General features: G+C 41.0%; 1 protein-coding gene across 1 annotated transcript in view; it reads left to right on the plus strand.

Annotated features, from left to right (window-relative positions):
- The window catches only part of Abraxas2 (abraxas 2, BRISC complex subunit), a 39,006-nt gene extending 16,447 nt beyond the window's left edge, over positions 1-22,559 (plus strand). The window contains exons 4-9 of the mRNA XM_042701377.1: positions 416-482; positions 8,593-8,783; positions 10,609-10,728; positions 12,338-12,422; positions 15,272-15,386; positions 20,469-22,559. Coding sequence (XP_042557311.1) covers positions 416-482; positions 8,593-8,783; positions 10,609-10,728; positions 12,338-12,422; positions 15,272-15,386; positions 20,469-20,932 — 1,042 coding nt within the window. The 3' untranslated portion in view covers positions 20,933-22,559. The remainder of the gene's footprint in view (positions 1-415; positions 483-8,592; positions 8,784-10,608; positions 10,729-12,337; positions 12,423-15,271; positions 15,387-20,468) is intronic.
- The last annotated feature ends 1,528 nt before the right edge of the window (positions 22,560-24,087 follow it).

The raw sequence follows: 24,087 nt of genomic DNA on the forward strand, positions 1-24,087 counted from the left end.
CTCATCACTGATGCAAGAACGATGTGATTGCATGAGAAAGCATGCAGCTGAGTGTCTCATTAAACATTCAGCAGATATTCATCTCCCTTCATTTCTCAGAAAATGATGTTATTTTTGATGCTTAGAAACAAAGATGTAGCAGCCATTAGAAACCACACATGTATAATCACTTGCTGTCAGAACCTCCCTCCTGAGGAAGCAACACCATTTGATTATAGTGATCTCAACTGTTTGATACAAAAGAGAACCTCACACCAAGAAAGCATTAAGACCGATTTCTCTTTATATGCCTTTGAAGACAAGCCATTACATCTTTATTAGGGTTAAATACCCCATGGATACATATAGCTAAGCAGGTACAGGTCACTGTACTATGGAATTTTGACAAGAATTTTTTTCTTCTCTAAAAATCCAGTTTTTATGACTATGCAAACAAAGTTAATGAAGAGAGTTTGGACAGGATTCTGAAAGATCGGAGAAAGGTATGTTTTATTTGTTACTCCATCTAATTTGAAAATAGTTCTTGGGTGGGGTTAGGAGGGAGAATGGGAAGGGATGGGAAGGGGAAACAAAGGAGGAGTTTACAATGCTTGATAAGAAATGTACTCATTATCTTGCCCTTGTAACCCCTCTGTACAGTATTTTTCACAATTAAAAAAAAAAAAAGAAAATAGTTCTTCATCTAAGCACTCAAAAACAGAAAGGAATGTAAAATGGAACAATTATAAAATGGAATAATGATACTTTATGCTAATGTGTAAGACTTCTATTACTTAGATTTTAAAGGTAAGTTACAGATATGAGATAATGTTGATACTCTTTTTTTTTTTTTTGGTCTGGTCGTGGGGCCTGAACTCTGAGCCTGGGCACTGTCCCTCAGCTCTTCAGCTCAAGGCGAGTGCTCTACCACTTGAGCCACAGCGCCACTTCCCGGCCTTTTTTTTCTGCTTATGTGGTGCCGAGGAATCGAACCCAGGGCCTCATGTATGTAAGGCAAGCACTCTACCACTGAGCCACTTTTCCAGCCTTGTTGATACTCTTTTACCAGAAAAAAATTAGATATTTGTAGAATTATCCCATTATGTTAAAATAGGAAATAAAAAGTGAACTATAATCTGGAAAGATAATGGCAGTTCAGTGGACTATGGGTGGTATGTTTTTTTCTACTTGTAATTTAAAATAATTTTGTAAATGTTTAATGTTCATTAATTTATAATCAGGAAAAATATTTCTCAAAAATGTCAATTTCAATCAAACATCATTAGATATGTTATTCCTATTCTTTTTTTTTTTTTTTTTTTCCTGGGGCTTGAACTCAGGGCCTGGGCACTGTCCCTGAGCTTCTTTTGCTGGTTAGTTCTCTGTCACTTGAGCTAAAGCGCTGCTTCTGACTTGTTCTGTTTATGTGGTACTGAGGAATCAAATCCAGCGTTTCATGCATACTGGGCAAGAACTCTACCACTAAGCCACATTCCCAGCCCGTGTTACTCCTATTCTTATCAACACATGCATATGATTTTCTATTACATATGGTAAACAAATCTGAATAAAATTGAAATGATCCAAGTTTTGTTATTTATTCTCTGAAAGCTTCAATTTACTGTTGGGCACCAATGGCTCAGGCCTATAATTCTAGCTATTCAGGAGGCTGAGATCTGGAGGATTAGACTTCAAAGCCAGCCCAAGTAGAAAAGTCTTCAAGACTCTGTCTCTAAATAACCAACAAAAATCCAGTCTAGAGGCATGGCCCAAGTGGTAGAGTGTCAGCTATGAGCAAGTAACCCAAGCAGGTTCAAGGCCCTGAGTTCAACCCTGGTACCTGTAACAAGACAAAACAAACAAAAACTGTATTATATCATGAATAGGGGTTTTTCTCTTTTTTTTTGCCTTAAGACAATAGATTGACTCTTGAGGCATCACTTAAAAAAAAAATTCTCAACTTGTCAAGCCAAACAAAATTCCTGTGTGTAAAGAATTCTGGAGTAAGTGCAATTACAGCCTTCCTAGTGTCTTTCTTAGTACCACTGCTGAGTAAAGTAGGCTCATGTAAAGGAAGAAAGCAACGTAAAAGAAAGAATAGGAAGTCTGTAAGGATGGGGTGGAAAAAAGGCAGAGTGGCTTCATGTGTGACAGCAAGCTTAGGAAGCTCTGTCTGCTGGTCCACCCAGGGTATGTGCTCAAGTGGGAAAGGGCATCGTGAGCTCTGCTCTCATTCTCAGTGATTTGCATGGGAGCAAACATTCTGCTATCTCTCAGCAGTCCATCCCTCATCTCTCAGGTAACACCTTACTTCCTCATTTGTTTTCAGTTTAGATTGTGAGCTTTTAATGATAATGGCTTTATAAAACTGAACTTCATTCCAAATGGCTTTATAAAACTGAACTTTGCACAGTTTTCTAGAGTACTCATTACATATTAAAGTCTATATTAAAAGGACCAGAAAGTTGTGTGTATTTTTTTTAATAGGTTTCGAAACTTTAGATACTAAAAATAAATAAGAGCTGGGCACTGGTGGCTCACACCTGTAATCCTAGCTACTTAGGAGGCTGAGATCTGAGGATCACGGTTCAAAGCCAGCCCGGGCAGGAAAGACTGTGAGACTCCTATCTCCCATAAACCACCAGAAAACCAGAAGTGGCGCTGTAGCTCAAGTGGTAGAGTGCTAGCCATGAGCTGAAGAGCTGAGGGACAGCGCCCAGGCGCAGAGTTCAAGCCCCACGACCGACCAAAAGAAAAAATAAATAAATTAAAAAAAAATAAAAAAAAATAAGCTAGGCATGGTGGTACATGCCTGTAATCCCAGCACTAGTTTATTCTAGTTTGGATCCCCTTCCCCTTCAAGAAAGGCACAAAATTATACTTTTTCCTCAAAAGCTGTACTACCTACAAAGGTATACTTAAGATGTTAGGATTGAGTCAGGCCCCGTGGTTCACACCTGTAATCTTAGCTGTTCAAGAATATGACATTGGAAGATTGTGGGTCAAGGCTAACCTGGGCAGAAGAGTCTGTGAGACTCCATCCCCAAAATAACAAGGAAAAAGCCAGGGTGGAGGCATGCCTCAGGTGCCTCAAGAGCACTGCTAACCAAGTATGAGGCCTTGAGTTCATATCCTAGACTGGAAAAATAAAAGTTGAGATAGAGGCTAATGTTTTTGTTAGGAAAAGCTCAGGTACAAAGTGGTCAGAGAATTACTACTCTAGCAGAATTCATGTTGTATTTATAGTTTCTCCAGGCCTCAAATTTTAGGCTAAGACCACCCAAGGCCAAAGGAGGAAGATTTCTGTTTTCTGAAAGTATCTACTTTTCAACAGAAAATAAATTTAGTACTCCTCTTAGTATCTTCATAAGGCCCAAAAGATCCCAGGGTTAGCATGATTATTTTGGCTCCAGGAAATGTAAATGAATGTCAAGAATAGAGAAGAAAGTCTATGGGATAAATTGGTAATGAAGCATAAACAAGCATACAGTTTAGAGGAGGATGTCCATGATTCTTTTTTTTTTTTAGGTGTGATCATTTATTTGTTACTCTTAAAGTATTCTTTTTTTTTTTGGTCAGTGAACTCTGGGCCTGGGCGCTGTCCCTCAGCTCTTCAGCTCGAGGCAAGTGCTTTACCACTTGATCCTCAGCGCCACTTCCGGTTTTCTGGTGGTTTATTGAAGATAAGAGTCTAACAGACTTTCCTGCCTGGGCTAGCTATGAACCGTGATCCTCAGATCTGAGCTTCCTAAGTAGCTAGGATTACAGTGGCGTGAGCCACCAGCACCCAGCAAAGTATTCATTTTTAAATTTTGCTAATGGTTTATTCTAGTATAAAAGGATTAAGTAGGGAGAAATGGAAGAATGGGTTAGCATTTCCTGCTTCCCACGCAGAAAATGGGAGTGAAGGCTGCAGAGATTCTTAGTTTTGACTGAACTCAGACTTAGAAGCGAAGCTCAGAGAGGAGCCTTCATCTCTTGGCAATCTGTTTTTTGAGATTTTCTTTGGCTTTCTCTTCATCCTCTTGGCCAAAAGTTGAGCATATTCTGTGGTCTCAGAATGTTGTTTGTTCAGAGCAACATGCCAGTGTTTATACTTCAGGACACATGGAGTAACAAGATGCTGGGTCTTGGGAGCATGGGCCTGGGTTTCTTGCCTTCTTTGTTCATTGGCTTTTTGGCAACAAATTGGCTGACATCTTCTTTAGAGAGATTGAAAGGTTTGCATATTGTGCTAGCTCTTTTGTACCCCAGACAAAGAGGCTTAGTATCTTATTGGTCCAGGAATATCCCTATCTCCCTCTTTTTTGTTAACTAATTTCTAGTTGAGAATGCTCAGATAGACATTTTCAGTGCAACCTCAGATGCACATTTTCTCTCCAGTTCTCTTTGGTCTTTAACATGCCCTTTTCTCAGCAACAAGTAAATAAGTCAAGATACTCTGCTTCATTGGACAGCCTTGTTTGTCATTCCTAGTGCAGAGTATCAACAGCAACTTCTGTGACCATATGCTTCTTATAAAGAGTAGGAAATTCAAGCTCACCATTCACTTCAGTGAGTTCCTAACAGGCAGGAGATACTCAGCTTCATTTTCATGCAGCTGCCTGTACAGGAGGTGCCACAAAAAAGAGGCCACCTGGGGCTGGGAAGGTGGCTCAGTGGTAGAGTGCTTGCCTTGCATGCATGAGCCCCTGGGTTCGATTCCTCAGCACCACATAAGCAAAAAGAAAAAAGCCGGAAGTGGCCCTGTGAAACAAGTGGTAGAACGCTGGCCTTGAGCTGACGAGCTGAGGGACAGTGCCCAGGCCCAGAGTTCAGGCCCCACGACCGGACCCAAAAAAAAAGAGGCCACCTTACTTAGAATGCCTCATGGTGCGCCAGACATAGCTATCTGAAATATTCTTTTTTTTTTTTTTTTTTTTTTTTTTGGGTCCGGTCGTGGGGCCTGAACTCTGGGCCTGGGCGCTGTCCCTCAGCTCTTCAGCTCAAGGCTAGTGCTCTACCACTTGAGCCACAGCACCACGTTCAGCTTTTTTCTTATGTGGTGCTGAGGATTTGAACCCAGGGTCTCAAGCATGCAAGACAAGCGCTCTACCACTGAACCACCTTCTCAGCCCCTGAAATATTCTTTTCAACACCAGTGAGCTAGTTCCCCAGTAATTTGTGACTAGCTTCTCTTTTAGTTCTAAAAGGTAGAATTGTAGACAACACCAATATGAATTGACTTGGCATCTCACCCTTCCGTTTTCAGATTAAAGGGAGAATCTGTTTATAAATATAGACAAATGTCCAATCATTATCAGTTGATAGTTGACATAAAGTAGAAAAGACAAATGATTGAAAACAGTTGGACTTGGCATAACTGAAAAGCACTGTTACTTAGCCTGTCACCATTTGTAAGATTCTGCTAGTCAATGAATATTTTGTGAAAACAAGCTATCTGCCAAGTGCTATTCAAGTCTTTTGGAGATAGAGTGTGAGGTGTGACCCAGGCCTGCGGGTGTAGCTCCAATATTTAGCACAAAGGATCCAATCTTAGAATAAAGATGTCATGTTCACATACACTGAAAGCTCTCACTAATGGATAGTTTCTTTATCTTTTTTTTTTTTTTTTTTTGTCGGGGCCTGAACTCTGGGCCTGGGCACTGTCCCTCAGCTCTTCAGCTCAAGGCTAGCACTCACTCTACCACTTGAGCCACAGCACTACTCCTGGCTTTTTCTGCTTATGTGGTACCGAGGAATTGAACCCAGGGCCTCATGCATTCAACATTCTACCACTGAGCCACCTTCCCAGCCCTCTATTTCTTGTTGGATACGGAACTACTTTTAAACTAGGTACCAGTAGCTTACACTTGTAATCCTAGCTACTCAGGAGGCTGAGATCTAAGGATCTCAGTTGAAAGCCAGCCTAGGCAAACAAATCTGTGAAACTCTTACCTTCAATTAACAAAGTAGAGGTGTGACCCAAGTGATAGAGCGCCAGACTTATGAACAAAAATTACAAGTGAGAGCAAAAGGCACTGGGTTCAAGCTCCAGAAATGGCACAAAATTTAAAAAAAAAATTTTTATTGTGAAAATACTGTACAGAGGGGTTACAATTACATGGGCAAGATAATGAGTACATTTCTTATCAAGCATTGTAGCCTCCTCCTTTGTTTCCCTTTCCCATCCCATCCTCTCCCCCACCCCCCACCTCCTACCCCCCACCACCAAAGTTGTAAAGTTCGTTTTCAACATAACGACTTGTACGTCTCATTGTTGCAGTGGGTCCACCTGTCTCCCTATTTAAACAATTTGTTTTTCCCTTCCCCTCCACAAACATCAAATACAGTGAAAGCAGGGGTTATGGGGCACGGGGGGGGGGGGGGGGGGGGGACGGGGATGGGACATACAATGCAACAAAGAAATAATCTTATAAATGTGTTAGAAACAATCGCATGAAAGAAAAAAACATTTGAATACATGTCTTAGAGTTCATTTCCCTAACATCAACTTATCTGACCTTTTCTGCTTGACTCACAAAAATTTTTTTAGCCCAAAATAAAAACTAATTTTCAGCTGGGTGCCGGTGGCTCACGCCCGTAATCCTAGCTACTCAGGAGGCTGATATCTGAGGATCGTGGTTCAAAGCCAGCCCAGGCAAGAAAGTCCATGAGACTCTTTATCTCTAACAAACCACTAGAAAACCGCAAGTGGCACTGTGGCTCAAGTAGTAGAGTGCTTGCCTTGAGCTGAAGAGCTCAGGACAGTACCCAGGCCTAGAGTTCAAGCCCCACAATAAAGAAAGAAAAAAAAAAAAGACTACTTTTCACTGTTCTTCATGAAACATGGAATTTTGAAGTTAGTCTTGTACCATGGAAAGAGACAGGTAGCCAAGTTCTACACTGTGGCTGTTGTTTAGTCACGTGACTTTGGACAATACAGGTCTTACATTGATCAAGATTCATGGCTTATGGACTTGTAATCTTTTTGTACAACTACTTAATAATAAAGTTGAAAAATAAAAGGACAGGTCTCATAAGATTGTACACTGAAAGGTTTGGGCTGGGAATTGGCTTAGTGATAGTGCTTGCCTAGTATGCATGGTGCCCTGGGTTTGATTCCTTAGTACCACATAACAAAAAAAGCCAGAAGTAGCACTGTGGTTCAAGTGGTAGAGTGCCAGCTGTGAGCAAAAGAAGCTCAGGGTCAGTGCCCAGGCCCTGAGTTCAAGCCCCAGAACTGGCAAAAAGAAAAAAGAAAGAGGAAGTGGTGCTGTGGCTCAAGTGGTAGAGCACTCACCTTGAGCTGAAGAGTGCAGGGACAGCGCACAAGTCCAGAGTTCAAGCCCCACAACTGACCAAAAAAAAAAAAAGTGCTAAAAGAAAAAAGAAAGAATGGAAAGTTTGGCACAAGTATTCAGTGACTGTTAATTTACTTCCTTTCTACATGAAGGTGCCAGAATATATTTTAAATTTACTATTTTAAAGTAATGTTGAGAGTTTTAAACTCCCTTCCTGTGTGTGTTTGTTTGTAACAGGTTTGTTGAGACTGGCCATGAATTTGCTAGTGTAGACTGACCTGACCTTGTAATCCTCCTCCTTTCTCAGTCAATCCAGGGCTGGGGTTATAGGCATACACCATCATGCCTGGCTCACTTTTACCTTAAAAACAGGGTTTTTTTGACTGGGAGGCATGGCTCAAGTGATGGAACACAATTGTGAGTGCAAAATTCAGTTCAAGCCCCAGTCTTGGCACAAAAACAAAAACTCAAGATTTTTACTTAGTATTTATTTCAAAGAAGCAAGCTTTATTGAGATGGTGTTTCTAATTTAAAAATTAAGCTGTTTCTACAACAGGCTTTCAAATTTTCAAACGCAAAAGAAAACTCAAGGAATTTATCTTAAATTCAGATTCCTGGCTCTACAGATATGAGAGAGACCTAGGAAGGCATTCTGGCAAGACTTCCAGATGCCTCATGTCATCTGTTTTCAAGATATTAGTAAGTCACATTATGAGAAGTATACTTTCTATAGGTTAATTCACTTAGCCGGTTTAGATATGCTATAGTTTGTCAAAATGGCTATTAAAAATAGGCTATGGAATATAGTTGTCATATGATACAATACACATATTTAGTGTATACAGTGATCAGTTTGGTATGTGTACACATCCATGAAACCATCACTATAAGGCAATAATGAACATACCATCCAGTGGCAGAAGTTTCCTATGTATTTTTCTCATTCCACTTCCTCACCTGGCACTCGCAGCCATGGAATTGCTCCATCTCAATGTAGATGAATTTTCATTTTCCAGAGTTTTACATAGATAGACCCTTGGGTCTGGCTTCTTTCATTAGGAATTAATTTCATTCATAATTTGAGATTCATCCATATTGTATATATCAGTCATTTGTTCTTTTTTATTATTGAGTAGTACTCCAGTATGTAGGTACATCACGATTTGTTTACCTGTTCACTTGCTGATGGACAGTTGCTTGCTTTCAGTTTGAGGCTATCTCATGTAAAGCTACTATGAGTATTTGTGTACAGTGTTTGTATGGATACATTCAGAATTAAATTTGTAGGATTTCATGCAACTTTTAATACTTTTCTTCTGTTTTGCTACAGAAAGTTATTGGATGGTATAGATTCCGACGAAATACTCAACAGCAGATGTCATACAGAGAACAGGTTATCCACAAACAGCTCACTCGCATCCTCGGTGTGCCCGACCTCGTCTTCCTCCTCTTCAGCTTCATCTCCACTGCCAACAATTCCACTCATGCTTTAGAGTATGTTCTCTTTAGACCAAATCGCAGGTAAAGAAAATCTTTCCATCTGTCTCATAAAGAGAAGTTTGCACAAGTAATTGAGATTTATAGCTTTGGAAATGTTTGTGCATTGTTGTGTATTTTATAGTATCTATAAAGAAATGCTTTTGTTGCTCTCTGAATAGTTAAGAGAAGGTATTTTCCTTGTCAAGTATTTATATAAATTAAACTATTTTTAGATTAATAAGCATTAGTAAGACATGATACTATGCATAAATTCATATGGGAGTGAACAGGTAGGAGCCACCATTTACTTCTTGATCTATTATAGCAATGTAGTTGTATTGCTTTAGAGGTCTGATCAGGATGTTAGAACAACAGTTTCAAAGACAAAACTGTAAAATTGATTCCACTGGCTGGTTAATAAGGGTTTTTGCATTGTGAACTTGTTAAAGTGAAAAAACATGATTAGGTGGGTCATATTGTCTTTGGAAACTCAGTTTAATGAAATCAGTCAGTATCAGTGAAAATAATCATTAATATAACTATTTTTAAACTTGGGAACCTGATTTTATTGTGGTTCAAGTCCAGCCTCGCCTCGCTTGAACTCAGGCCCTCAAGTTCTAACTTGGCTTTTTTGCTCAAGTCTACTGCTCTGCATTTGAGCCAAAACTCCACTGAAAGCTTTCTTCTTTCTTTTTTTGGTACTTGATTGGAGATGAGATTCTCACAGACTTTCCTGCCCAGGCTGGCTTTGAACTTGGATCCTCAGATCTCAGCCTTCTGAGTAGGATTACAAGTGTGAGCCACTAGTGGCTGGGCCACGCTCCATTCTTTTTTAAAAAAGAAACAGGGCGAGGAGTCTTTATTAGCCACTCTGCAACTACACTCCACTACGCTAACCCCCATTGTTTTTTTTTTTTTTTTTTTTGGGGGGGTCTGGTCGTAGGGACTGAACTCTGGGCCTGGGCGCTGTCCCTCAGCTCTTCAGCTCAAGGCTAGCACTCTACCACTTGAGCCACAGTGCCACTTCTGGCTTTTTTCTTTTTGCTTATGTGGTGTTGAGGAATCGAACCCAGGGCCTCAGGCATGCAAAGCAAGCACTCTACCACTGAGCCACCTTCCCAGTCTCCCCAACCCCCATTCTTAAAGTAAAACTTTTAGAGTAGGTGATGGCAGTATATACCTATAACCCCAGCACTTACGAAGATAAGATAGGAGGATAATTTGAGCTCACAGGGTCACCTTCAGTATAACAACATAGCAAGACCCATATGGTTGTTTTGTTTTTTGTTTTTATTTTTTGTAGGTCGTGGGGCTTGAACTCTGGGCCTAGGCGCTGTCCCTGAGCTCTTAAGCTCAAGGCAAGTGCTCTACCACTTGAGTCACAGCACCACTTCTGGTTTTCTGGTAGTTAATTGGAGATAAGAGTTTCATGGATGCAAAAAACAAAACAAAACAAAAAATAACAAAAAAGGGGCTGGGAAGATGGCTCAGTGGTAGAGCGCTTGCCTTGCATGCATGAGGCCCTGGGTTTGATTCCTCAACACCACATAAGCAAAAAGAAAAAAGCCAGAAGTGGCACTGTGGCTCAAGTGGTAGAGGGCTAGCCTTGAGCTAAAGAGCTGAGGGACAGTGCCCAGGCCCAGAGTTCAGGGCCCATGACCTGACCCAAAAAAACAAACAAACAAGCAAAAAAGAGTTTCATGGATGTTCCTGTCCAGGCTGGCTTTGAACCATAGTCCTCAGATCTCAGCCTCCTGAGTAGGATTACAGGCATGAGCCACAGGAGTCCACCTCCCATATGTTTTTTAAAAAGAGAAAAAAAAAAGTGATTCTCTTTTCATTATTTCTTTTTCTACTTTCCTCTTAGGTATAATCAAAGGATATCACTTGCTATTCCCAATCTAGGCAATACTAGCCAGCAAGAATACAAAGTGTCTTCAGTGCCAAATACTTCTCAGAGTTATGCCAAAGTTATTAAAGAGCATGGGTAAGTTGAAAGGTAAAATGAGAGTTTCTTTCTTTCTCTTGCAGACAGTATTTTTTTATTTTATTTTATTTTTTTTGTTGGTTGTGGGGCTTGAACTCTGGGCCTGGGTGCTGTCTCTAAGCACTTCAGCTCAAAGCAAGCGCTCTAGCACTTGAACAACAGCGCCACTTCTAGTTTTCTGGTCGTTTATTGGAGATAAGAGTCTCATGGACTTTCTTTCCTGGGCTGGCTTTGAACTACGATCTTAAAATGTCTACCTCCTGAGTAGCTAGGATTATAGACAGGCATGAGCCACCGGCACCTGTCTAGTATTTCCTTTATTAATAAATCATTGATAAGTTTATGGAAATAAATGAAATCAAATTTGTTAATTTGGGAATTGAAAAATACAGTAAGGTAATTTTCTAGACTATTGTCATTACCATAAACAAAATTTTATTCTTACTAAAAAATAGTTTACTGTATTTTTATCATTTGCCACAAATATTTTTGGTGGCAAAACAAAAGTTGGGAAAGAGTATGTGTATTTCTTTTTTTTTTTTTTTTGGGTCCGGTCGTGAGGCCTGAACTCTGGGCCTGGGCACTGTCCCTCAGCTCTTCAGCTCAAGGCTGGCGCTCTACCTCTTGAGCCACGGCGTCACTTCCGGCTGTTTTCTTTTTGCTTATGTGGTGCTGAGGAATCGAACCCAGGGCCTCAGGCATGCAAGGCAAGCGCTCTACCACTGAGGCACCTTCCCAGCCCCTAAAATCATTTTTTTTTTTGGTCGGCCGTGGGGCCGAGTATGTGTATTTCTAAGGTTCTAAGAGTTAAAAAAAAATAGTCATTAAAAGATGTATAGTTAGTTGTAAGCCAGGCACCAGTGGCTCATGCCTGTAATCCTCACTATCCAGGAGGTTGAGATCTGAGGATCGAGGTACAAATACAACCCAGGCGGAAAAGTTCTTGAGATTTTTATCTCCAATTAACCACCAGAAAACTGGTACTGACACTGGCTTAAAGTGGTAGAGCACTAGCCTTGAACAAAAGAGCTCAGGGACAGAGCCCAGATGCTGAGTTCAAGCTCCACAACTGACTGGAGGGGGTCTGGGGGGGGATGGGTGGGAAGACATATATATATATATATATTATATATATATAATATATATATATTTTTTTATATATGTTTTTGCTTTTTTGTTTTGTTTTTTCTTTTGTGGTTGTGGGGCTTGAACTCTGGGGCCTGGGCACTGTCCTTGAGCTCTTCAGCTCAAGGTTAGTGCTTTACCTCTTGAACCACAGTGCCACTTCTGGTTTTCTAGTGGTTTATTAGAGATAAGAGTCTCATGGATTTTTCTGCCCAGTCTGGCTTTGAACCGTGATCCTCAGATCTCATTTAGGATTACAGGCGTGAGCAACTGACACCTGGCTAAGATGTATATTTTCTAATTAGTAATTAAAACTGTCTTGCTAATGTGGGTTTTTTTTTAATTCCTCTGCTGTAATTCTAGTAGGAAGAGCATTTTAGAATCACAATTTAATTTGCAGATTAATGATAGAAGTGGTAGGAAAAATGCCTCTCTGGTTCATGACAGTTTTAATAACTTTGACATCTGTTTTTCTGTCTTCTAGTACTGACTTTTTTGACAAGGATGGAGTAATGAAAGACATCAGGGCTATTTATCAGGTTTATAATGCACTTCAGGAAAAAGTACAGGTAACTGATTTATTAGTTGTCATTGTATATATATTGCTTTAATTTTTTATCATTTCCCAATTGACATCTGAACTCTGGTCCATCAGATGTGCTTCCTGAAGTAATGTCAGAGCTATAGAGCAGTTGGGCTAGTCCACAGAAGCCTCTGAACTACATTTTAATATTGTTTATTAAAGCAGTTAGGCCCCCAGTTGCAATAGCACTCTTTCTAGGAAAATGTATGTTGAGTTTAAAGAAAGTTGTTCAGAACACAACTATCAATATCAGTCATATTCTAAGAAGAGACAGTATCAAAAGCCGCTCATAGGGGCTGGGAAGGTGGCTCAGTGGTAGAGCGCTTGCCTTGCATGCATAAGGCCTTGGGTTCGATTCCTCAGCACCACATAAGCAAAAAGAAAAAAGCCGGAAGTGGTGCTGTGGCTCAAGTGGTAGAGTGCTAGCCTTGAGCTGAAGATCTGAGGGACAGCGCCCAGGCCCAGAGTTCAGGCCCCATGACCGGACCAAAAAAAAAAAGCCGCTCATAGCTCAATTCAGTTCTGCTTCCTTTTGAGACCACTTACTTTGCTTCTGGCCTGCCTCTTTCAAGTGGAAGGATTGCAGTGGAGCCTGTTCATTCTTAGTCATCCACACAACAAATATTTATGGAATCATCCTCAGTGATCCAGATGCTGAGCTAGATACTAACAGTACTTTCCCACATTCTTTTCATCATCATGTGTTCTTGCTGGTAAACCCTAAGCACAAAACAGTCTTTGAACTTGCCTTTCAGGGCAAGAAGGACAGTGGCTTGTTAGAAGCTCTCCTAAGGCTGGAAAAAGCATTTTTGTTAGAAGAAGTCTCCAAAGAATAAAGTAAGGAATGAAGGCAGCATTGGAAAGAGGGGGAAGATTGAGTGCAGTCCTGGGGCACAAGGAGAGAGCATACAGTGGCAGTTTCCAATGCCTCTCCAAATTAGGCTTTCCCTTACCACTCACTGTATCTGGAACTCTACATGCTCACTGGTGCGAGCTTACTTTCTGAAAGTTTCTGGTATTTCTGCTATGGGAAGAATGTGCAGTGGAAAACAGCTTTTGTCCTGAATTCATGTCCATGCCCTTTCAAACTGTCAGCACAGGCCAGAAGAACTTCAGAGTGACTATTAGACATTTCCCTGATGATTAAAGAAGGCCAGCTCTGAAAATACTGATATCTCATAGTGATTATTAATGATTGAATTATATAGATGCAACTTCACATAGTTACCTTTTATTAAACCTTGACTTTGAAATGTGTTATTCTCTTTTCCAGCTTTCCCTCATTACTATTTTCCTGTTAAATAAATCTTTCTTATCTCTTTTTTTTACTTTGTTGGTTATAAATAAATGTTGAAAGCATCTCATTGCTGTCTTTTACTCTTCGTTTGTAAGCTACATTAGTAGCAAAAAATTTCCTTTTCACTTCAATAAAAATGGTGAATTAGGGCTGGGAATGTGGCTTCATGATAGTGTTTGCCTAGTACAACAAAAACAGAAAAGGTCAGAAGTGGCGCCATGACTCAAGTGGCAGAGTACTAGCCTTGAGTAAAAGAAGCTCAGGGACAGTGCTCAGGTCCTGAGTTCAAGCCCCAGGAATGGCAAAAAAAAAAAAAGAGCAAAAAAAAAAAAAGAATTAGCTGGGCTTCAGTGGCTCATGCCTGTAATCCTAGCAACTCAAGAAGCTGAGATCTGAGGATCATGGTTTGAAGCCAGCCCAGGCAGGAGATTCTTATCTCAATTACGTACCAAAAAAAGCCAGAAGTGGAGCTGTGGCTCAAGTGGTAGAGTATTAGATTTGAGCAAAAAAGTTCAGGGACATGCCTAGGCCCTGAGTTCAAGCCCCAGGACTGGCACATATGCAAAAAAAAAAAAGATGAATCTAGGGAAAAGATTGTATCTATTTTTTTTTTTTTTTTGGTCGATCGTGAGGCTTGAATTCTGGGCCCGGGCACTGTCTCTCAGCTCTTCAGCTCAAGGCTAGCCTCCTACCGCTTGAGCCACAGCACCACTTCCAGTTTATGTGATGCTGAGGAATCGAACGCAGGGCCTCATGTATGCTAGGCAAGCACTCTGCCACTGAGCCAACTTCTCAGCCCAAGATTGTATCTCTTATTCTTAAGAATTTATAAGCTGGGAAGTGGCGCTGTAGCTCAAGTGGCAGAGCGCTCGCCTTGAACTGAAGAGCTGAGGGACAGCGCCCAGGCCCAGAGTTCAAGCCCCACGACCGACAAAAAAAAAAAAAAAAGAATTTATAAGCTGAATTGTACAAGGATTAAGAAAGGAAATCAATGGATAGGAACAATCTGGACCCAGGTATGGTGGTGTGCCACTGGGCTCCAGTGGCTGGCACATGCCTGTAATCCTTGTCCTCAAGAGGCTGAGGCAGGAGCATTTTAAGCTTAAGGCTAGTCTTGGCAGCATAGCAAGACCCTGTCTCGAGAAGCAATCCTAGTTCCTTGGGCCTTTGTATCTCATGTGTCTGTTTTGAACTTGATTTAATCATCTGCTCTTTTTCTAAGTTTGTAATAAGAATGAATTTATGGGGTCTGGGAAGGTGGTTCAGTGGTAGAGCACTTGCCTTGCATGCCTGAGGCCCTTGTTTGATTCCTCAGCACAACATAAGCAAAAAGAAAAAAGCCGGAAGTGGCACTGTGGCTCAAGTGGTAGAGTGCTAGCCTTGAGCTGAAGAGCTGAGGGACAGTGCCCAGGCCCAGAGTTCAGGCCCCACAACCGGACCCCCCCCCCCCCAAAAAAAAAAAAAAAAAAGAATGGGTTTATGAAGTGCCTTATGCTTGAATGAAACTAACCTCTCTTTTTATGTTTTCCCCTCCTCAGGCAGTGTGTGCAGATGTGGAAAAGAGTGAGCGAGTTGTTGAATCTTGCCAGGCAGAAGTGAATAAATTAAGAAGACAAGTCACTCAGAAGAAAAATGAAAAAGAACAAGAAAGAAGTATGTTTCTTAGTAATTTTATCATTAGTATCAGGGAAATGACTTTTTTTTGGTATTGGGGATGGAACCCAGAGTGTTGTACCTGCTTTGCTACTGAGCTGCATCACAGCCCTGAAATGTCTTAAGTATCCAATTAGACATTAAGTGGCATGAGTTCCATTCAGCAAGCACCAAGTTAACTTGTTGTTTGTTTGTTTTTTGGGGTCTGGTCGTGGGGCCTGAACTCTGGGCCTGGGCGCTGTCCCTCAGCTCTTCAGCTCAAGGCTAATGCTCTACCATTTGAGCCACAGCACCACTTCCGGCTTTTTTCTTTTTGCTTATGTGGTACTGAGGAATTGAACCCAGGGCCTCAGGCATGCAAGACAAGCGCTCTACCACTGAGCCACCTTCCCAGCCCCCCAAGTTGACTTGTTTAAGGAAAGACATTCCCTTGTCACTAAGCTCTTCCTAAGGAGAAGGGCTATTTTTTTTTCTTCAAATTTTTTATTGTGATTAAGTAGTTACATAATTTCACAAATTTCACAGTATTGTGGGATAGTGATGCTTAAAGTCACAAACACATTCTAACTTTCCTGGAGCAAATTGTCTATCACGATCTATAACGTTTATGAGTTCTATGAGCGTTGCGATACAGTTATTTCTTCCACATTGGGTGATATGTACATTTCTTTTGTTTTGCATAGCATCAGCTGTTCCCTCTTTCCCACTTGTTCCCTCCCTCCCATCGCTGCCATTGAGTTGCTTAGTTCATTTTGGTCAATGTCCAGTGCAGCTGATGGGTCCCCCTGTTGTATGTTTTTCCCTGGTTCCCTCTAATTTTGGGTCATCCTGGTTCCCCTCTGGTATGCACATATATACCGTACATGTGATCAGCAGCATGGGGTTATTTAGTAGGATTTGACCAGATGAATAGAAGTCCTTTGTTTATTAAGTCCTGTTAATTTTGTTGTATCACCTAACATTTTGGATTTAACATCCACTTATCAGGGAGACCATGTGCCGTTTGTCTCTTTGTACTTGGCTTACCTTGCTCAACATGATTTCTTCTAGTTCCATCCATTTCCCTGCAAATGCCATTATTTTGTCCTTTCTAATGGCTGCATAATATTCAATTGTGTATAGATACCACAATTTTTGGATCCATTCATCTGTGGTGGGACATCTGGGTTGTTTCCATATCGTGGCTATTGTGAACAGTGCTATAATAAACATGGAGGTGCATGTGTCCTTGTATACTGGTTCCTGTTGTTCAGGATAGATGCCTAGAAGTGGTATGACTGGGTCATAAGGGAGGTCAATATTTAACTTTGTGAGGACCCTCCAGACTGCTTTCCAAAGTGGTTGTATAAGTGTACATTCCTACCAGCAGTGTAATAGGGTTCCTCTTTCTCCACATCCCCTCCAGCATTTGTCGTTGGCTGACTTGAGGATGTGGACCATTTTGACTGGGGTAAGGTGGTATCTCAGGGTTGTCTTTATTTGCATTTCCTTCACAACCAGGGATGGTGAACATTTCCTCATGTGCTTCTTTGCCATTTTTATCTCTTCTTCTGAGAAGTCTCTCTTTAGTTCCCTTGCCCATTTAGTAATTGGTTTGTTGGATTTGGGAGGGATTAGTTTCTTGAATTTCCTGTATATACTGGATATTAACCCCTTGTCTGATATACTGCTGGTAAATACTTTTTCCCAATTAGTTGGTTGTCTTTCTAGCTTGGTTGGTATAGCTTTAGCTGTGCAGAAACTTTTTGTTTTAAAGTAGTCCCATTTGTCAAGTCTCTCTCCAATTTGTTGTGACCCTGGGACTCTGTTCAGGAAGTTCCTTCCTGTACCTATAAGTTCAAGTGTCTCTCCTACTCTGTCCTGCAGTAGTTTCAGAGATTCAAGTTTGATGTTAAGGTCTTTAATCCATTTTGAGTTGATGTTGGTGCATGGTGATAGGCTGGGGTCCACTTTTTTTTTTTTTTAAACTGTATTTTTTTTGTCTTTTTTGGTACTGGGGATTGAACCCAGGACATTGCACTTGCTAGGCAAGCGCTTTGCCTCTGAGCTACATCCCAGCCCATTTTTGTTTGGATTTTTTTTTAAAGTTCACGTGGATTTTTTTTTTTTTTGGCCAGTTGTGAGGCTTGAACTCTGGGCCTGGGTGCTGTCCCTCAGCTCTTCAGCTCAAGGCTAGCACTCTATCACTTGAGCCACAGCGCCACTTGGGGTCTACTTTTAGTTTTCTGCATGTGGCCGCCCAGTTTTCCCAGCACCAGTGGTTGAAGAGGCTGTTTCTTCCACTGTATGTCTTTGGCTCCTTTGTCAAATATCAGCTGATTGTAGGCATGTGGTTTTATTTCTGGATCTTCTATTCCATTGGCCTTCGAGTCTGTTTTTGTGCCAGTACCATGCTGTCTTTGTTATTATGGCTCTATAGTAGAGTTTGAAGTTCAGCATCGAGATCCCTCCCATGTTTTCTTTTTTTCCTAGAATTCTAGGTCTTTCGTTGTTCCATATGAATTTTTGGACTGTATTCTGTATTTCAGAGATGTACGTCATTGGGATTTTAATAGGAATTGCATTGAACTTGTATATTAATTTTGGCAGTATTGCCATTTTCACTATATTAAGTCTGCCTATCCAAGAGCATGGAAGGTCTTTCCATTTCCTAGTGTGGGAAGGGCTATTTTTGCGGTAGTCTTCAGGTCTCTTAAAAACTGGAAGAAAAAGTGAGGATAGACAAGCTGACACAGGGCTGGGAAGGTGGCTCAGTGGTAGAGCGCTTGCCTTGCATGCATGAGGCCCTGGGTTCGATTCCCCAGCACCACATAAGCAAAAAGAAAGTCAGAAGTGGCGCTGTGGCTCAAGTGGTAGAGCGCTAGCCTTGAGCTGAAGAGCTGAGGGACAGTGCCCAGGCCCAGAGTTTAGGCCCCACGACCGGACCCAAAAAAAAAAAAAAAAGAAAAGAAAAGCTGACACAGAAGTTAGAACAGGTAGTGGCTCTGTGGCTCAAGTGGCAGAGCACTTGCCTTGAGCTGAAGGACAGTGTTCAAGCCCCACACATACACACAAAAAAAGTTCAAATAAATCCAGTAGGTCTGATGATTATGACTAAGCAAACCCTGACATGCCTTACCTGTATGAACTGTGCCTTATGTTCTAGCTACAGAAAAAGCCAGGCAGTAGTAGCTTACTCCTATAATCATAGTTACTCAGGAGGCTGAGATCTGAGGATCTCAGTTTAAAGTTAGCCTCAGCAGAAAAGTCTCTATGACTTTCTCTAATAGCAAAAAAAGCTGAACTAAGAGGTATGGCTGAACTAAGAGCCATATGTGAAGAAGCCAAGTAAAGGCATGAGGGCCTGAGTTCGAGTCCTAGTACTGGCACTAAAACAAAGCAAAAGCTTCTAAAATTTCTTAACAGTTGTGCTTATGGCTAGCCCTCTACCACTTGAGCCACAACACTACTTCTGGCTTTTTCTGTGTATATGATACTGAGGAATCTAACCCAGGGCTTCATGCTTGCTACACAAGCACTCTACCACTAAACACATTCCCAGTGCCCCGCTCCCCTCTTTTTTTTTTGTTGGTCGTGGGGCTTGAACTCTGGGCCTGGGCACTGTCCCTGAGCTCTTCAGCTCAAGGCAAATGCTCTGCCACTTGAGCCACAGTGCCACTTCTGGTTTTCTGGTAGTTAATTGGAGATAAGAGTCTCATGGACTTTTCTGCCCAGGCTGGCTTTGAACCATGATCCTCAGATCTTAGCCTCCTGTGTATCTAGGATTACAGGTGTTAGCCACCAGCGCCCAGCATGATGTAGACTTCTTTGTCAGATTTTGGTTGTTATGCATAAATGTATATCATTAAGCCTAGGGATGCTAAAATGAAAATTAGGTCTGAGAATCTAATAATTCCAATATAGTAACAGATTTAACATTTATACATACAATTTATAAAATGTATGTCAAATAATATCCAGTGTAAAAGACAATTTTGTGAACTAACTTCTAATTTAACAAGAACATATATAATCCAGTTAAAAGGTTATTTATGTTTCCAGGAAAATGTTGATTTATATAGAAATAATTAGAAATGTTCTGGGCATAATGTCATACTAGCGCTCAGGAGACTGAGTCAGGTGGACTGTGAGCTCAAAATCAACTTGTGATACATAGTAAGACGTGGTCTCAAAAAACAACACACACAAAAAAGGACAAATTTTAGATGACCTTAGAATAGTTGAATCAATAATAGAATAATATTCAGAATAAGTTATGGTGGTACATTAATATATGCAACCAGAATTTACTAATTTTTTTTTTTTTGGTTGGTTGTGGGTCTTAAGCTCTGGTCCTGGGTGCTGTTTCTTCAGCTCAAAGCAAGCGCTGTACCACTTGAGCCACAGTGCCACCTAGCACAGAGCTTTTGAGCTTTTGTTTTGTTTTGTTTTGTTTTGGTTGGGTGGTTTGAACTCAGGGTCTGGGTGCTGTCCACTTTGAGCCACAGTGCCAGGGTTTTCTGCGGTTTAATTGGTGATAAGATTCTCACAGACTTTCCTGCCCTGGCTTGCTTTGAACTGCGATCCTTAGATTTCAGCCTCCTGAGTAGTAAGATTACAGGTGTGAACCACTGGCTTCTGGCAGCTTTTGATCTTTCAAGGAAAAGAAAGTTCCTAAGTGCATGCTTAACTGGGAGCTCTAAAGGAAAATAATACTTGATGTGAGGCTCGGGAAAAGCCCAAGTTCACATGACATGGTAGTGCTTGTTTCAGGATCTGGAGTGATGTGTGTTCTATACTCTGGGCCCTACTTCTAGTCAGATTATTTTAGCTTTTCTGAACTGTGGTGTCTGCATATTTAATGGAAATTATGCAGCAATGATAGGGCCAGGGTTACAGAAGGCTCTATTATGCTTGAGAATTAACGTATCAGGTAATACTTTGAAAAAACTATTTAATGTGTTATGAAGTTGTAAAATAATGGTAACAATTTTATAGCCTTGCTGCATTTTTCTAGAATGTTCAGGTTGACTGTGTGACGCACTAAGATGCAAATCTATGAAAATATTGAAGTTGTTACAGTGTTCTTCCTGTTTCACCCAGGACTGCAGCAGGCAATGTTAAGCAGACAGATGCCTGCTGAAAGCTTGGAGCCAGTGTTCAGTCCCCGGATGCCCTATTCTGGGTTTACAGCTGAAGGCAGAAGTACACTTGCAGATGCAGAACCCTCTGATCCTCCTCCCCCCTACTCTGATTTTCACCCAAACAATCAAGAAAGTACTCTGAGCCAGTCTCCAATGGAAAGAAGTGTCTTCATGCCAAGACCTCAAGCTGTGGGTTCTTCCAATTATGTTTCCACCAGTGCCAGACTGAAGTCTCCTGGAAGTGGAACAGATCTTCCTTCCCAAAGAGCAGCCGGAGACAGTGATGAGACAGATGACAGTGATTATGAAAACTTGATTGACCCTACAGAGCCCTCTAATAGTGAGTACGCACATCCGAAGGACTCAAGACCCGCGACACATCCTGATGAGGACCCCAGGAACGTTCAGACCTCCCAGATTTAACTAAACAAAAGAAACTGCTAGGTAATGTGTTTCTTAATGGCTTATGGAGAGAGTCTGTTGAGAACTCAGTCTGGGAGGAGAGCTGCTTTCTCAGATACCGTGGCTCCCAAAGGGAAAGTCCTTGTGCACAGAACTTGAAGGAGACTCCGTCCCTGGTCCTCAGCTCCAGATGCAGTGTGCAGGTTTCATGACAGAATCATTAAGATAATCAAATTGTCCTAATTCTGGTGCAATTCACGGATGTACTGGTAAATTTAGGTGAAGTGAAACTTATCAGTATAGTTTCTGTTCTTTAAATCGGAAATTAGAGACTAAGCACAATTAGTCTATAAATGTTCTATAAATCAAAAACTTACCTCTTGCACTATCATGCCTTGAAATTTACTTTTTCAATGGGAAACAAGTTTAGCAGCAGCTTTCAAAGAACTTCTTTCTATGATGAGCCAAATTAATCTTTGCCAGAAAAGAAATTTTATTAATTCCAAGAAGCCTGATTGGAACAAATCAGACATACCTTCTCTTGTCTGCATGATTGTAAGATCAGAAGAGAGGGCTTTGTTTCAACTTTTTTCTACTAGCCTGATATGTATTGTCACTTAAAATGGTTGCCTTTTTAAAAAAATATAGAAATACTAACTACGAGTAAGTAATCACCAAAATAAGTATATCATAAATAAGTTAATTTTCTTTCGGTGAGTGACAGCAACTGGCCTGTTACACTAGCATACTGTAGTCTCTGGAGACTTAGGAGAGACACAGAGTGGAAACCAGAGGGGCGTGTGCCAGACAAACAGATTCCAGATATGATGGCGTTAGCTGAGCTCACATGTGAGGGATAGAACTCACTTAGATCATCTGACAAACCCTAGTGTTAGTTTTATTTGTGGAGGAAAGGAATTTAATAAACTTTGGGAATCTTGATGAATAAAGGTTGTTTTAAATCTCAATAACCATACTTTTTTTTTTTTACGTTGTCATTTGGGAGATTATTACAGAATGTATAGAGACAGTTGGGATGAACTTACATTTTTACTTAATTACTGCTTGTTTTCTACTTTGGCCCAGAATGTGTGAAACCACTAAGACATTCATGAGTCTGTTGAGCTCCTGGTTTGGATATGGCAAGATCCAATGTTTTATGAGAAGGTCACACATGGAGTTCATACATGAGGCTTAACTGTTCTAGACTAGTTGAAGCTTGTAAGAAGAAGGAAATCATTAGAGAGGCTTAAAATCTGGCTCCAAAAAGTAGCTTCGTCTTCTGGGAGGGATGTTTACTTGTGAAGCCAGCTCTCAACAGAATCAGCAGTGATGGAGACCGCTATTCCTCGGGTGTGCACGCTGTGGGTCTGTGTGGTAACCATCAGGTTCTGTCTGCCTTACACCACTGCCATTTGATTTGAAATGTTGCAGATCATGGTATCTGTAAATGTATTCGTAATTTTTATCCGCTACCTACTAGCAGCTTCAGCACCAGTGTGAACTTAATTTTGTTTTAAGTGCCATTGCCATCTCCTCTGTTCAGATTTTGACATTCAGGAAAATATTATTTTTATGCCATATTGAAATCTACAGTGTATATCTGACAAAGCAGTTAAATGTGACAATAAAACTTATTTAATCATGATACCATTGTTTTAATGTCTGTTTCAGTATTTGACAAAGTCTTGCTTCATTGGACTCCTTCTGGCATTTCATAACAGATAGGGGTTTTAAAGAATGTTAAAACTCATATCCAAGCTCACGCCTGTAATCCTTGTCACATAATATCCTGGCTGAGATCTGAGGATTGTAGTTTGAAGCCAGCCCAAGCAGTAAGTCTGTAAGACTCAGATCTCCAATTAACCATCAAAAAGTTGGAAACGGATTTGTGGCTCAATTGGTAGAGTGCTAACCTTGAGCAAAAAAAAGCTCAGGGGTTACAGTATCCAGGCCCTGAATTCAAGTCCTGGGGCTGGCACCAAAAAACATATCGAATCCCTCCAGTCTTTATGTGTCAACTGGTTTCAGGAGCAGTTGGTAAAGTATTTCCGATTTCAAGGAGAACACATTGAGTGCCAAGTTACCTAGGTAATCCCTCAAGTATGAAGCTAGCTCTCGGGAAGGTCCCCACGAGGACCTGTTCTACAAGAAATGTGCCTCGCCTGGGTCGCCCTGTGACTACTGCGATGTCTGCTGGGTACCCCAAGAGCATATTGGGATATGTGGGCTCACCTTAGAGAGAGGACCTACTCCCCGTGATTATGATCTGGAGAGCCACTGCAGTTGAGTCATGTGCTTCTTCCAAAATTCAAAGTGTCTGTAAGCAGGATTTTAATTTTCCAGTTATTTGGAGAGACTGCTCTTTCTCCCCTCTCTCTCTCTTCTCAGTGTGTATGCACCTGTACTCAGGTGGCTTCTAAACTTTAATCCTCAGATCTCAGCCTCCTAAGTAGCTCATATTATAAATGTGAGCTGAGCCACTTACTGTGTTCAGTTACACATTTTAATTGGATTTTCTGGAGTAGGGTCAAAATGTGAAAATAAGTATTGTTCCCAAATATTTATTATACATATTTCACAATTCCAAACACAGGCAGTAACACTAGCTGCTGTTTGTCTACTAGCACACTTTAATCTTAGCCTCATGCTTGCTAGGCAAGCACTCTACCATTTGAGCCACTTCTGTCACTCTATGCCAGGGCCTCCTTGGACTTTACTCCTCTTATTTGTGCTTCCCTTTGTCACTGGGATGACGAAGATGCACTACTATACCCAACCATTGATGGTGATGGAATCACAAGAACTTTTCGGTTTCTGCCCTGTTTGGCCTCTAATCATCATCTGCCAATCTCAGCCTCCCAAGTAGTTATGATTGCAGGCTTGAGCCACTGTGCCTGGTACTAATTAGTGACTAAATAATACAAAAATAAGAAGGCTAGACCTGATTTTCCTAGACTGTAGCTTTTAGTTACTAAAAGATACTTACTCTTTTACAAGATTCATCCTTTCCCACAGTAAAACTGAATTCTGCCAGATAGGAAGTCTGAAGGATTATTATGGTTTTTGTGATATTCTAAATAAAGCAGGACTTGGAGTACAGCGCAGCTGTTCACTCGAGCTATCTGGTCCCCAGACACTTGAGCAGGGCACTCCTAGAAGCAAGTCCTTGGAAC

Source organism: Dipodomys spectabilis, unplaced genomic scaffold (genome assembly GCF_019054845.1).
Source record: "Dipodomys spectabilis isolate Male_0828 unplaced genomic scaffold, ASM1905484v1 ptg000289l, whole genome shotgun sequence".
NCBI lineage: Eukaryota > Metazoa > Chordata > Mammalia > Rodentia > Heteromyidae > Dipodomys > Dipodomys spectabilis.